This window comes from Pyrgilauda ruficollis, unplaced genomic scaffold (genome assembly GCF_017590135.1).
Source record: "Pyrgilauda ruficollis isolate IOZ18807 unplaced genomic scaffold, ASM1759013v1 scaffold42, whole genome shotgun sequence".
Lineage (NCBI taxonomy): Eukaryota > Metazoa > Chordata > Aves > Passeriformes > Passeridae > Pyrgilauda > Pyrgilauda ruficollis.
Genome location: NW_024525712.1, coordinates 5,597,548 through 5,611,834, shown reverse-complemented (window position 1 = coordinate 5,611,834; position 14,287 = coordinate 5,597,548). Strand labels below are relative to the sequence as shown.

Genomic DNA, 14,287 nt, shown 5'->3' with positions numbered 1-14,287 from the left:
ATAATGGCATTTTGCTATGCGGCTGATGATTATTTCATATTATTTTATTAATAATACCATAGATTTTTCATATTTTATGAATAAAACCATTTCTATGAATAATGACCATTTTTATGGTCAGGTATTTTATTCAGATTTATTATATAAATATAATATAAATGGTATATATACATACATACATATATATATAAAGATTCAGAATATATTCAGAGGTTCTGCTGCTGCTGTTGCTTTTGAGGGATTTCTAATATTGTTTTTCTTCTCATAGGGAACATCCTAGATGGGGAGCATCCAACACAGCTTTGGCTAGATGGCTTCCAGCAGCCTATGAAGATGGCCTCAGCCAGCCTCGAGGATGGGATCCCAGCATCCAATACAATGGATTCCAGCTACCCTCGGTTAGGAAGTGTACCTCCAGATCACCTGAAACACTTACACTGGGCGATTATCTCACCTGCCACCACAGACCTCCATTTGCATCAGTAGAGGAAGTATCTGTGTAAAATACTGCAAAAGTATCTGTGGAGCTCAGTTAAGAAGTCAGGGGCTGTGCTAAAGCATAAGTTCAGCCACGTGGTGAGAGGTTTCCTGCCCCTGGCTGGGGTAAGCCCATGGAGCAGTGCAGGGGGCACTGACGTTCCTGAGGGGAAGCCCAGTACTCCAAAAAGTGCTGCAGGGGAGAGAGGCTGGACCGGAGCCAGCCAAATGCCTGGCCTGGCAGGCACCAGGCAGCCAGCAGACACAGGGTGATGATTGCTCAGGTACAGAAAAGGTGCACAGTGGACCTAATTCTGACCTCTCCATGATGAAATTGCAGATACGAGGGAGGCCTACAAGGATGCATGCTGCCATGGCAAGAGGCAATGGTCACAAGTTACTCCTGAGAAAATTTTGTCTTGAAACAAGAAATTAAATTTGTTGTGAGCACAATAAATGTTGGCAAAGGGTTTTGCTGGAATATGGATTCCAGCCTAGAGAACTTCTGGCATATCCCTCATGGGAAATACCCAAGATCTGTCTTCATGGGGCTCTTAATAACCTAATCCCTGCTTTCAATTTAAAGCTGCACGTTGTGGTCTCCAGAGTTTCCTTCTAGCCTAGATTTTCCAGAGATTTAATGATTTTTTGTTTTAATAATGGCACCTTTATTCAGGGAAGAAGGGGGAAAAGAAGGCTGGATGTTAACTAAACAGGTAAAAGGCATGTAAATGTGCTAGCATGTGTGTAGGTGTGTGCATGTATGCCATTCCTCATAGGCTAGCAAGCCTTAACTGAACAAGTATTGCTGTCAAACCATGACTTCATTAGTTAGCTAGTCTAACTTACTGATCTTAAAAAGTATTGCAATATTTATGGATTTTAGCACCTCATATACTTAAAAAATAGCAGACTTGCCAGAAAGGGAAATTTGAAAAAAGAACATTTGAACAGAGGACTGGGAGGAAAATTCCCCAATGCAGTGCACAATGATTTGGGTTGGATTTACAATTTGTGATTTGTCATCACTGCTTTGAAACCTGACTTTTAATGGACTCAAAGTCTTGTTATTTTAACCATTGTATGTTTAATAAGGATAATCAGGAGAATTTAGTGTTAATGTCACCAGCAACTCATGTTATTAATTAAATAACATTGTCTCTAAGTTGCACAATTTAGCACTCAGAGATGAAAACCTGACATTTACACAGGCAAATTTCCAGTAGATAGTACAAGCTGCCTTTTTCTAGATTCATTAAGGTACATGCTTGTAAAGCAAAACACTCTTAAAAAAGATTATATAACTGTACCGAATCTGATCATAAATGTCTGACCATCAGCAAGGTTCCCTGCTTTGTTTTGGAGTAAGATAGGGTAAAACTAATGTCATAAATGTTTTTTTTCTCATTTACATAATTGTTCTTTTTTGTCTTTTTAGCTATCTAACTATATTCTTTCAAAAGTAACATGAAAATATTGTGAAAGTAATAGATAAGTGTGAGGATTACTATAAAGCAGAAGGGTGATAAGAAAATTTTACTACCTTCAAGAAAGTGTTTGTGGCCACCAAAGCTATTAAAATGCTGATCTAAAGATTTGGATTCCTGATGAGCTGTAGGTAGCTTGCTCTCAACTATTTCAGTACAAATCCTGATGTTCCTAACAAGCCCCATGTTGCCTGTTGTCCTTACCAATTCTATTTAACTGAACCTGCCTTATACATTCATTATATAGCCCTTATATTTATTACAGGCTCTGTGAGTCGATTTTATGTGCTGCCCTTTCAGTTGCTTGACTTCCAAGGCAGCTGCTACTTGCCAGGGAATATTTTGCAGCATGAGGGAGGAATCTTTGAGCAATGATACCCTTAACATCTCCACAAACAGAGTGCTGATTTTGCCCTTATGGTTTTGCTTGGTTATTAATATGTAGCATAGATGTCTCTATGTGCTCCTCCTCAGAGCATCTGTATCTCTGTGCATCTTGCACAGAACTGCATCAGAAATATTTTTTTGGCTTCTCCTTGCCTGGGAAAAGGAAGTTGAACTTTCAGCTACCATGTGTTTGCAACCTACCTCATGTCCTGGGCTGCATAAGCTCCTTCATTCACATTCGGAGCTGCTCAGACTTTCTGAGTATCAACAGTGATTTGAGATTTCCCAGCAAATCCTTTTGTTTAAGGAGGGAAAACAGAACAAATACAAAGAAAACTTCTAGACAGTCCAAAATAGATGTGTGGTTTTCAAAATTCTCTGGAAAGGAACAGATTGAAGATACACTGCTCACTGGCAAGCAGATAGAAAAACTCAGCTGAAACATCCTTGAAACTGCTTGTGGCACCTTGGTCCTAGCTCCTGAACAGAAATAAGAACCTGGTAGAGGTTGGATTTTATATTGTTGTGTTTGGGGGTTTGGGGGTTTTTTGGAGTTTTTTTGTTGTTGGTGGTGGTTTTTTTTTGTTTGGTTTGGTTTTAGTCAAACCATTAGAAACACTCTACAACATAAAGTTGGGGAGGGGGAAGATAGATTTTATTACTGTTCCCCCTACTTTGCAGTGTTCTATCACTTCGTGAGAAGTAAAAACTGTTTGACACTCAAGGTAAACTGGTTCTCTTCTCAGGTTCGTGAAGTGACAAGAAAAATTATTCATGCACCTAATGAGGCTGTTACTGAAGACAGCCTGTATTCTGATATCATTATGGTATGGGGACAGTACATAGACCACGACATTGCATTCACACCCCAGAGCACAAGTAGAACTACCTTCCTAAGGGGGATGGAGTGCCAGATGACCTGCGAAAAACAAAATCCATGTTTTCCAATAAAGGTAAGATTCTAAGTTAAATTCTTCAAGAGAAATTCCAGGCTCTAAACAGGTGAGTAAAGTCAAGAAACATTAGAACAGATAGTGATAGAAAAATAAAAAACAGTACAACTATTAAATTAAACAGGCAGACCTTTCTCTTTTTTTTTTTTTTTTTTTTTTTTTGTAGAGATCATAAACTATAGTTAATTCACTTAATAAAAACATCCATTTTTTAACCTAAGGTTTATGTTGCAGAGAAACCTTAGTAGTCTCTCCTAATGTTATTGTTCTCATGCTTCAAGGTTTTGAGTTCCATTGGGGAATATAGCAAAGCAGTGATTTACATTTTCAGTTAGATAAAATGAAAGAATTTTAACATTACTCATTGAAAGCAAAGATACTTCCAGTTAATGCAAACTTTCAAAGAGAGCTATCTTTTCAATGTATGTATAAAAATGATCTCCAGGGAGCTGCTGAAACCTACATACATCACATCTTTGCTTGAGCAGATGGAAAAACATGAGTTCAAAGCTTGTTAGAGGGCTAGAAGAAACATAAATAGGTATAAATTTAGGATACTAAATTTTTGATCACTTAATTTAAAAGAATAGTCCTTCTTTCACTCAAAAAAATTGAGTAGCAAAGTAAAACCCTGTTTTTGTTTCTCAAAGCACAGCCTGTCCAACTCAGGCTACAGGAAAGCCCCATGCTCACCACAGCCTTTAGTGATGTTTAAGTCAGAGCAACCTAAATTGCTTTACTTAGTGTTGGAGCTTGATTATTGACCAGCTTCTCTATGTGGGGCTTCTATCAGAATAGAAAACCTTTTTTGCCTCAGCAAACTGTAGTTGATAAACATTCCACAGTCTCCTTTTGCTTTAAGTGCCTCATTCCTCTTTCATTAAATGTAGAGTTAAATATTTAGCTAACTGTAAAGAGAACCAATTCAGGTTGTGTTAAGTGATGGCTTGTCTTCCATATGGTGGGAGAATTCAAAATACAGGGAAGGTTAAGTGAAATTAATGAATGCCTACGATTTGACCACACACTGGTAAACCTAGTCCCTTTCACCCTGGAGATATGGGTGAGAGGGACTATTTTGAAAGTTTGCAAATATGTCTTGAGAGCATTCAGAAAGAACAGAGGCTTCTTAAAGAACCCCAGTCTTTCAGATAGTGAGCAACTGAGAGCACTGAGTAACCTGAATCAGCCACAACAGCCCTAATTACTGAGAGTATGCCATAGTTCTGACAAAAATCTCTAGTTTGCTGTGTTTCAAATTTCCATCTGGGGCAAGAAATTGGGTGTTGTTTTTTTTTTTTTTTTTTTTCTGTTTACGTTTTTAAATAATAGTTTTAGAAATATTCTCATTCCCAAAGTCTTACCAAGAGAGGCTAGGGCGGACACCCACTCCCTGACCAGTAGTGCTTTGTATGATGTGAAGACCGATCCATTTGAAACATATAACACAGTATATTGGCTCTGTTTTAAAAAGTCCATTTTTTGTAGCTATAAAACTGCAGAAGTCTTCAAAAGTCATTTGTGTTTACAATAAATTCTTTGAAATAGCATGACTAGTATTGATTTTTACATGCAAAACCCCCACATTTTTTTATTACTACGTGGATTTTTTGATTGAGAGGAGACTCATACTGTTTCCCATGAAATGAGGATCACAGGGACCACAGTGGTCGAATTACTGAACCCTGACTAATTCAAGTCTCGAAATCCCATCTACTTAAAAAAGGAGACAACATAAGGGATCTTTAAAAAAGACTCAAAGGCTAACATTATTCATGTGATAGAAGCATTCAGTGCAGAGGGATAAAAGGCGCACAGATTGCCATGGCATAGACTTGCAAGTGCATCCTTCGGTGCTCTAAACAAGGCACAGACTTTGGATTTCTGTCTTGGAGCTCTGATGAGGTTCAGAGAGCATATTTCAAGGATGCTCTTGAAAGCAAGTTATGTGAACATGTACTAAATCTCTCACTGAGTATTTAACACGTAGCTAAATCTAGCACTGGATACTCCTCCTACTCAGCAGTGTAGCCCAGCAGGAGGATGGCTCAAGGCTACCTTCGATGTAGCCACAATTGGCCATGGCAGGGGACATACAAAGAAATTCTGTCACAACCCTGAAAGTATTAGATAAGTTCCCCAGCTTGTGACCCCTTCACATGGTTACAGTCCCATGAATTTTTCAGCTCCATTTTGTTATTAACCTGTTATTCACAGCTTTGATGGACAGATGCAAAGATGGTTGTTCTTTTGCTTTTATTATATAAGTTCAGTATTTTGTGACTGTTTTTTCTGAAAGACAGAGAACAGAGTCTGTGTAAAAAAAAAAAATAAAAAGAAAGGGCTGTTGCAGTAAATGCAGTAAATCATGTGATCAGAGGAGCTAATTTTTGAACACTGAAACAAAATGCTATTACCCTCTAGAACTACTCTTCTTTCAGAATTATTAACTAAATAAATCTCCACATAGTAAATATTTGCAAAACTGCCACAGTCAGTTTTATACATTAATTTTTTGTATGAAGAAACTGTGGCTGGTTTCCAATGGCAGTGAAATCAATAGCATATTATACAACAATGTAGACATAGAGGTTGCAGTTTACACTCTTGCTGTTCCTACAAAAGCAGCACCCAAGAGAGAATCCACCCACAGGAAAGGACAACTGTGCCTGCAGCTGCACATCCTCTCTGGGGGTTTCAGCAGGGAGAGGAGGCTCCTGGCTGCACAGGTTGGGGAACCTGGCTAGAAAATATTCAGTCAGTGCATTCAATGAAGGATCAAAAGCTGCAATAGTGCATTGATATTAATAAGAAATGTAGGTAAATGATTCATAGGTTCCCAGAAACCATTGTGATTTTCTGTTCTGGACATTTTTATAATAAATGTTATAGAATTTCTCTCAGCAATTTTCACATAGAGCCTGTAACTTCTGGTAGAGCCTGAACATTCTTTTTGCTCTATATTTACAGGGTCCCTTAATGGGAAAAAAACCCCCAAACCCACTAGCTTTAGTTTACAGTTCTTTTAAAACAGCCTGTCATGCAGAACAGGGTTGTGGAGAAAACTTGTCATTCCTCAGATTATTATTTCAGGTTAGGGCTGAGACATAAAGAAGCATTACAGAGACTTTCTTAAGAGAGATACTGACTTAATTCAGTATTAATTACATTGCTGCCAGTGAGAAAGACATGACACATACTGTTAGCATGATGCTATCCAGAAAATCTTACAGTTTTACCTGAGTAAAAAAAAGGTGTAAAAGAAACAGAGTCACAGAAAATCGAGGTGATTTGGAAAAGGTGACATGTAACATGACAGGTTACTGTCTCAGCTACAAAGAGATCAGTCATCTGCACTCAACAACCACCAAAGTGAGTTCCTGCCTTTTTCTTCTGTTTCAGAAGCAGCAGCTTGCTGTCAGATGGGATCACAGACTCTTCTCCAAGTTGCATGTCCACAAATAACCATTAATATTTTCCTTTTTTTTCAAACTTTCAGAGACCATAAGCTAGGTTTTATTTTAAATCTACAGCAAAAAAACCCAAACATTTGCAAGGTCATTTCCCACAGGATGAATTCCCAATAAGCAAGACTTTTCTTTAACCGAAGTAACAGTTTAGAGATTGTGGTACACTTAAACAATTATTACCTTTCATTTTCCTTCACATAGAAGAATTTCACTATTACCAGGTTCACTATAACCATGCATATATAATAACCATTTAAGTTAACATGCAGCTATACAGGAAAACTATTGTGGCCAATCAGGGTTCTGTCGCAATTTTTTCCCCCTCTAGAATTATGTGACACCAAAAAAAAGAATCACGTGAATTTCAGTCATATGTTTTGAAAAAAAAATGTTACTCAGTACCCATTTCAGCAGAAAAGGGTCTCTTTTTTCACTCAGATTATTTTTAATGTCTCTAAATAATAATGTAAGGAACTTCTATTTTACACATTCAGCTGCTGGCTGCAAACTACTAATCCTATGAAAAGGGAAAGGACAGCATTATGCAGCTCTGCCAGTCCCTTAATGTTCATTACTGCTGTCTTTTCTCCACTAGGGACCTGAACGGATTGAACTGAAATTGCAGAGGCAGTTAACTAATGATTATGCAGTATGAACTTCATTTAGTGTTCATATGTTTTGCTGTGAGCCTCGCTGTTTAACAGCATAAAGGCATCTCCTACATTCTTTTCTCAGTGATATCTGAATTCTTCCTGGACTATCATCTCCTGATGACTAGAAGCAGGAGACACTCAAACACATACAGGGCTGTGACTGTCAAGTTCAGATATTTGTATTATGAAATTGAGCTGCCTGCTTACATTCCCAGCTAAAGGGAAAAAGAAGCCACACTAATAGCAAAAGACATAATAATGAATGCTAAATAGAAAACACAAGTCAGAGAAAATACTAGTTTCAAAAATCAGAGAAAAAAAATTACTTGTTTTCTTCAAACATAACCTATGTTGATTTGCTAAAACCTAAACAATGAAGAAATAATGGTAGAATTTATTTACCAAACAAAATTAAACCATTTCTTAATGTAAATGATTTGTTGGTATCAATCTCTACTGACATGAGCTCTTGGTAGTAAGAAAATTTTACTTGGTATAATAAGTGAGGTAAGTTAATAAATTTCATTCCAAAGTTGCTTTGTTACTGTTAACCCCAATTTAATGACTCTTTTATCTTTGCAGACTGATCTCTGTATTATTAGAAAAATGAAGAAGAAATTACATCACATATGCAGCATTCACTGTCCTCTGCCAAAGAGTTCTGAAAAATGAAAAGCAAGCAGATAGAATACAAATAAGGGTTAGCTCAGGTGTCTGTACAAAACATTTATTTTCTCTTAGTCAGATTTTTGAACCTCATTATTTGACCTCAGCGTCTCAACTGCGTAGGGTTCAAATCAATAAAGGACTGGGCAATCTTTCATTTAGCCAAGCCTATGTGCAGCCTTTGCTTTTTATAAAGATGGTCAGAATTCTATACTTGTAAGACAATTGTTGCAGCAAAATAATAATGTGGCAGAAGACTTGTGGGGCACTGGCAGAAAGCAGAATGAATATTTACGTCTGTCCTTTTTAGTTAGGAAACTGGATTAGAATTCAGTATTGAACCAAAGCTTTTACAGAGTTCTGCTGCAGACACTGAAACTCCTCATTATGTTTTTATGCACACAGGTAAACCTGCTGGTTCAGTTGCTCTTCAGTAGAACAGAATTTGACCAGATGTTCATGTCTTCACTCTGATACATTTTATGATGAATCTTCATTGTAAAGTCAGACTGATTTAGATGTAGATGTATTACATCAATAGCTTTTGATAGAGTAAATGTTTTGGGGTTTATTTGTCTCTGCTTAAAAAAAGATTCATCTTTTCCCTCCAGTCTAAAGAAAAACAATCTATACATATTTAGAATGTGTCACCCCAGTAGATGAGGTCTAAGCAATGAAAAAGTGAGAGAGTGAAGGTAAATATTTAGACAAGACTCAATTCAGCATCCACAGCTGTTCTCCTCACCTCAGAAAATACCCTTATTTTGTATGCAGGTAACCACCAATGATACATTATCTGCAGGGATGGATTGCCTGCCCTTCTACCGCTCATCTCCTGCATGCGGCACTGGTGATCATGCTATTCTCTTTGGAAATATATCTGCGCTAAATACAAGACAACAGATCAATGGATTAACTTCTTTCCTTGATGCCTCTACAGTCTATGGCAGTACTCCTGCTGTTGAAAACAAACTGAGGAATTTAACAAGCACAGAAGGCCTTCTTCGGGTAAACTTAAAGTATTATGATAACCATCGGGAATACCTGCCTTTTACAGACCAGATCCCATCCCCTTGTGCACAGGACTCAAGTGCAAGTGGAGGTGAGAGGGTGGAATGTTTTCTGGCTGGGGACAGCCGCTCCAGCGAGGTGACATCCCTGGCTGCCATGCACACGCTGTGGCTGAGGGAACACAACCGCCTGGCCCGAGCCCTCAAACGCATCAACGGCCACTGGAGTGCGGAGAGCGTCTACCAAGAGACACGCAAAATTGTTGGTGCTCTGCATCAGGTTAGCTGCTTCTTTGCTTATCTACACTTTGCAGTGAATATCTCACAACAGAACTCACAAAGCTTCAAACATGCTTCTGTGAGGGGCTTTTGAGATCACGCTACCTTTTCTTTCCCAACTATTTCCGTGCTTCAAATGCGGCATGCTTAAAATTTGTTTTGCTTTCCATATTCCTAAATGCAATGTCCCAGTGCTTAGTTTGTCTAGGCACCTTAGTGCTCTGATTTTCATGGCAGTTTCTACTCTGATACATATTTTTGCAGGCATCTCCAGTGTCAGTTTTGTCTATAAAAGAGGCCTTTTCAGATGCCTTTTTTTTTTTGGTAGGGGAAATTATTTTAAAGTAATATATGTCTCTGTATTTATATAATGTACAAAATCTTTCCTTTCTCACAGGTATATCATAAATAATAAATCCCCTTTGTAAAAATGCCAGTGAGGTTCTCAATGAAGTAGTAATGCAAAAACATCAGGGGCTACTGTTGACAGGAGATAGCAGGAGAAATAAGAGTGGGAAAATACAGAAAAGTCCATAAGGGTGTTTATACTAGACATGTTTTCTGACTCACACAATTTATTTTTTTTTTCAGTAACAAAGAAGACTTTTTTGAAGATAAATTGGGGAAGGATGCAATAAAACTTCACTTTTCTGATAAAACAATTTCCCTTTCTTCTGCCACAATCTTTAGACAGTGGAATAGAATACGAAGCATGTTTCCTTTAAGGAACCACCTACATTATCTAATGCATTGTTACTTGCACTCAAAGCCATAAAGCTTCTGAGAAGTAACATACTGCACTTAATCGTACTTAGTCAGTTCTTTTGAAATGTTTGGCATTTTGTTTGCTTAAACCAAGTCAGCTCCTCTGCCATAAATATACCATTTTCATTAAATGAATGGCACTGACAAGTCAGAATTGTTGCTAATACTTGTTAGAAGAAAATCCAAAAGCAGGCCTCTGTGCATTCATACCCTTCTCATTTGCATCCACAAACATAACAGCCTGAAAGAAACAGCTTTATGCAAGGCAATGCACTGCATGGATCAGCACTGCTCATTACCTCTGCTGGTATCACAGACTAATGAGATTTGCCTGTGGCTCATTAGAAATGTGTTTGCGTTATCTCTAACTGGTTTAGACATTCATTCAGGACAGATAATTGGAGTATCTCTATTAGTGTGGTATGTTAACTTGCACACTAATGACAGCGCTGGTTGAATTTACCTTGAGATTTCCACTATCAAGTTTTGTTTCAGTTGCTAGACATATCTAAAATTCTCTTTTTTTGGAAGGAATACTTTCAAGCATGAATCCTGCCTGTGGGTGTGTAATTATAGAGAATTGAATAAAAAACCTTTTCTTCTTTATAGAATAAAGAAGATGAAAAAAAAATCTATTTAGACCTTAGTTTTCCTCCTGGATGTTTTTTTGGTACCATAAATATCTCTAGTGGCAAGTACTTGATAATAGAAACTTGACAAAGTTAGCAAACATAACAATTGTCTGTTGATATCCTGCATAAAACAGATGTTTGTGTTTTTTGACTGCATTATAGAGTTTCACTGATAAGGAGTAGTAACTATCCTTTCTATTTCATGGGAATGACACATGCTTAACTCTATAAAGTATTAGTACTGCAGTATACAGTGCTAAAATTACATATTCTTATTTACCTCATGTTTTGTGCAAAAAAAACCATTTTTTCACTGTCATTTAATATTTGAAGAAAAAAATGTTCAATTATGCAACTGCTAGTCTTAACATTACTGTCTCATGCATAGGAAGTTTGCACACACCTATGCTGCTCTTTCTGGAGACAGTTTCCCCTGATGTGCCATTTGGATTATGAAAGATGGATTATTTAGCTCTAGTCAGATGGAGCAGGACTTCTGCAGATCAATCTGAATCCAATTCTCTTTGATTTATTACAGTACCAGAGAACCATCTCTGAATGAATGCAGTAGCTCCCACTTAATCCCAATTTTAGGTGACAGCTACCTTTAGTTTTCATTGTACATGTAGGTGTTCATTTCACTTCTTCCTACATCTGCTTGTGTTCTCTGAGCATCTTGCATGGTCCAAGGCATGGGTTGAAAGTGGGTGACTTCTGAGACTTACATACATTAACTGCTTGGATTAAATGTTTTTGTGAAATTAGATGATTAGATAGCCCCTCTCAGAATATGAAATTATAAAGAACAAATAGATAAACAATATATATTATAAAATGTCTTGAATAATGTCAGAATTCATGTTTATAAAGTGCATAGTTTAGATTATTAACAAAACTATAATAACGTGTTTATTTTTATTAAAAATTGAACTCTCGTAAGATCACCTTTTTATCAAAAGTTTAGGACTTCAACATCATCATCATCTGTAAATCCTTTAGTATTTTTAGCGAGAACTGGAAACTAACCATGCATAGCACTTTAATGAATTAAACATCATTGCTATATTTGATAGTTCTCTATTATTTCTGCAATCTTTTCCAAGTGCTGAAGCTTCATTTAATTGGCACTACACTATCTCAGTGAGATACTATTCCTTTGCAGTTACAGCTGGCCAATGGCAATGACATACTTTCGGGCTTCCTTATGCTTATGGTGGTTCACATATTTTCATATTCACTCTTCCAACCTTTTTTTGTTTTCCTGTTCCAACCATTGTGCCCCACTCACACCTACTTTGGGGTATACTTGTAGAGGCTTTTGAAAGGAAAATCTCCTGAACCCTATGACAAAGAATTTCTGGATCTTTTGCATCTAATTGATAATGATGTTTAGCTGAAATTCTGCCTTCTGAATGAGAAGAGTGTTGCCTTTAACAGTAACATCCTGTCTGACTTGCAGTATTCTAGTGTTTACAGGTCAGGATTCGGTTACTTTTTCTGTAAACAGTGCACATGGGATTCACAGTATGACGCAAAATCTATACAAAGCCTTTTCTGACACTCAGATGATGTTTCTATCGGGATACTTTTCAAATGATTGGCAGAATTGCTAAGAAAATAGTGTTTTATTTTCTGTGGTATGACTAAATGAATAGCATTTAAATGATCTTAATTTCTCAGTTAATATATGATTATATAGATTAAAAAGGTCATATTAAAACACCAAGCATATGGGCCTCTGCTTAAAACACAGTGCTCATTTGTCATGATTTTCCACTAAATTAAACTGTTGGAACAATGAGATAGCGGAAATATTGATGTTACTGATTAAAATTGTTTTCTTGATGAGGCTTCTGCAGAGTTTGGATGTGATGCAATGAGGTGATGAATGAAGCCTAAGAGGAGCCTGGATTACCACTAATCTCATAAATGTCACAGAGTTGAGACCATTCAGTACCTTGCAGGTTCAGACTCAGGATATCCACGCGCATTCCTCATATTCCTGCAAACACAAAAAAGTTAACTTTTTTTTTTAACAAATAGACTTAAAGTAGGCCAGAAATGATGGAGCCATTCATTATGCTAGTTTGTGATGTCTTTGCCATATAGTCACTTTCTGTCTGATTTTATTGACATATTTTGTAACAAGCTCATTCCTTTGTTTCCGCAAGAGAATCTCATTTATTGAAGGAACTCTCTACTGAAAAAAGTACTGTGCTGATTTATGAAAGCAAATAAACATTTTATATCATTATGTGAGAGAAGGGACTGCATGCAAAAGAATTTTAACAAAAATAATTTTGATGCTTGTCAGCTGTAAACATCTTCTTTAAAATTTATATATGTGTCAGTTGTAAGAACCTGTAATGAGCCTCACCTTGGCTTGACACAGACAAATTTGGCCATATGCAGAGACTACACAAATGCTAGGTGCCATTGCAGATGGGGTTCTTTAGCAGATTCCAGTCACAGTATTGTACGCTTCTGTATTAGTAACAACTTATCCTGTACTGTTTAAAACTCACCTCTACGTGATGGGGCCTCATTTAGCCTTTGGAAGTTTCCATCAAATAGATGCCTCTCCTAGCGGAGGGTAGGCAGGCATAAGACCCCTTTTTACCCTTAGCCTTTTAATTTTTGTGACTTGAAATGGCAACCCTTCTTTCCTTATCAAGGAAATTAGAAATGAAAATGTTGCCTCTGGAGCAAATGAAAAATCTGAGTTGCCCTTTCCTTCAGGGAGTCTGGCCTTCCTGAGCAGCTTAGCTTGGGATTTCATTTAAAATGAGCCAAAAAATTAGTCATACCAGGATTTTTGTATCCATGACTAACCTACTCCTCCATAAGGTCTTTGATTGTAAAAACCGTATCTAAAATTAGAACTGCTCTCTTGCAAAACCTTTGTGAATAAAGCAAAAGATTAGCTTTTCCAATGACAGTGTCAGTATTAATTTCTTGCAATAATTTCATTTGTTTCTTATGCTGCATTAAAGGAGCTGTAAAAGGGATTCTAACATACTGTCTTTTATATATTTTGTTTACTACACAACCTAACCTGAAAACCTAAACCTCTGCTTTCTGAGAAAAGTGATCAAATTGTGGAAAGGTTTGCTTGTCTGTGCTTGGTTCCTAAAATAAAAATACAAGTTTTTTATAAAGTCATTTTATGCCAGCTAGTTTTTCAATATGCACTATATCAAGTTCAAAACACATTTGTCTGTATATTTATTGCATATTATATTGAATCTATGAGGTATTTTATTGAGTTCATTATGCTTCATATTTATCTCATATTGCTTTATTAAGTTCAGCATAATCTTTAACCTATAATGCATTTTCATTTTATTTGGTACATTAGAATATTTTCCTTTTGTCATGATTACTCCTATCCTTTTCCTTCTTTCCTTTTGTCATTATTACTCCTGTGCTTTTCCATGCCACTGTAATACTATTACCTTATAAAAGCATTTGACAGAAGGTGTTTATCAGTCTTTTCATTTTTGAAGTG

At 36.9% G+C, this 14,287-nt stretch overlaps 1 protein-coding gene across 1 annotated transcript in view; it reads left to right on the top strand.

The window, feature by feature from the left end:
* Nucleotides 1–14,287, top strand: part of TPO (thyroid peroxidase) — a 37,264-nt gene that overhangs the window by 11,907 nt on the left and 11,070 nt on the right. Inside the window, exons 5-7 of the mRNA XM_041477900.1 lie at nt 269–398; nt 3,098–3,304; nt 8,868–9,383. Of these exons, the coding sequence (XP_041333834.1) occupies nt 269–398; nt 3,098–3,304; nt 8,868–9,383 (853 nt within the window). The remainder of the gene's footprint in view (nt 1–268; nt 399–3,097; nt 3,305–8,867; nt 9,384–14,287) is intronic.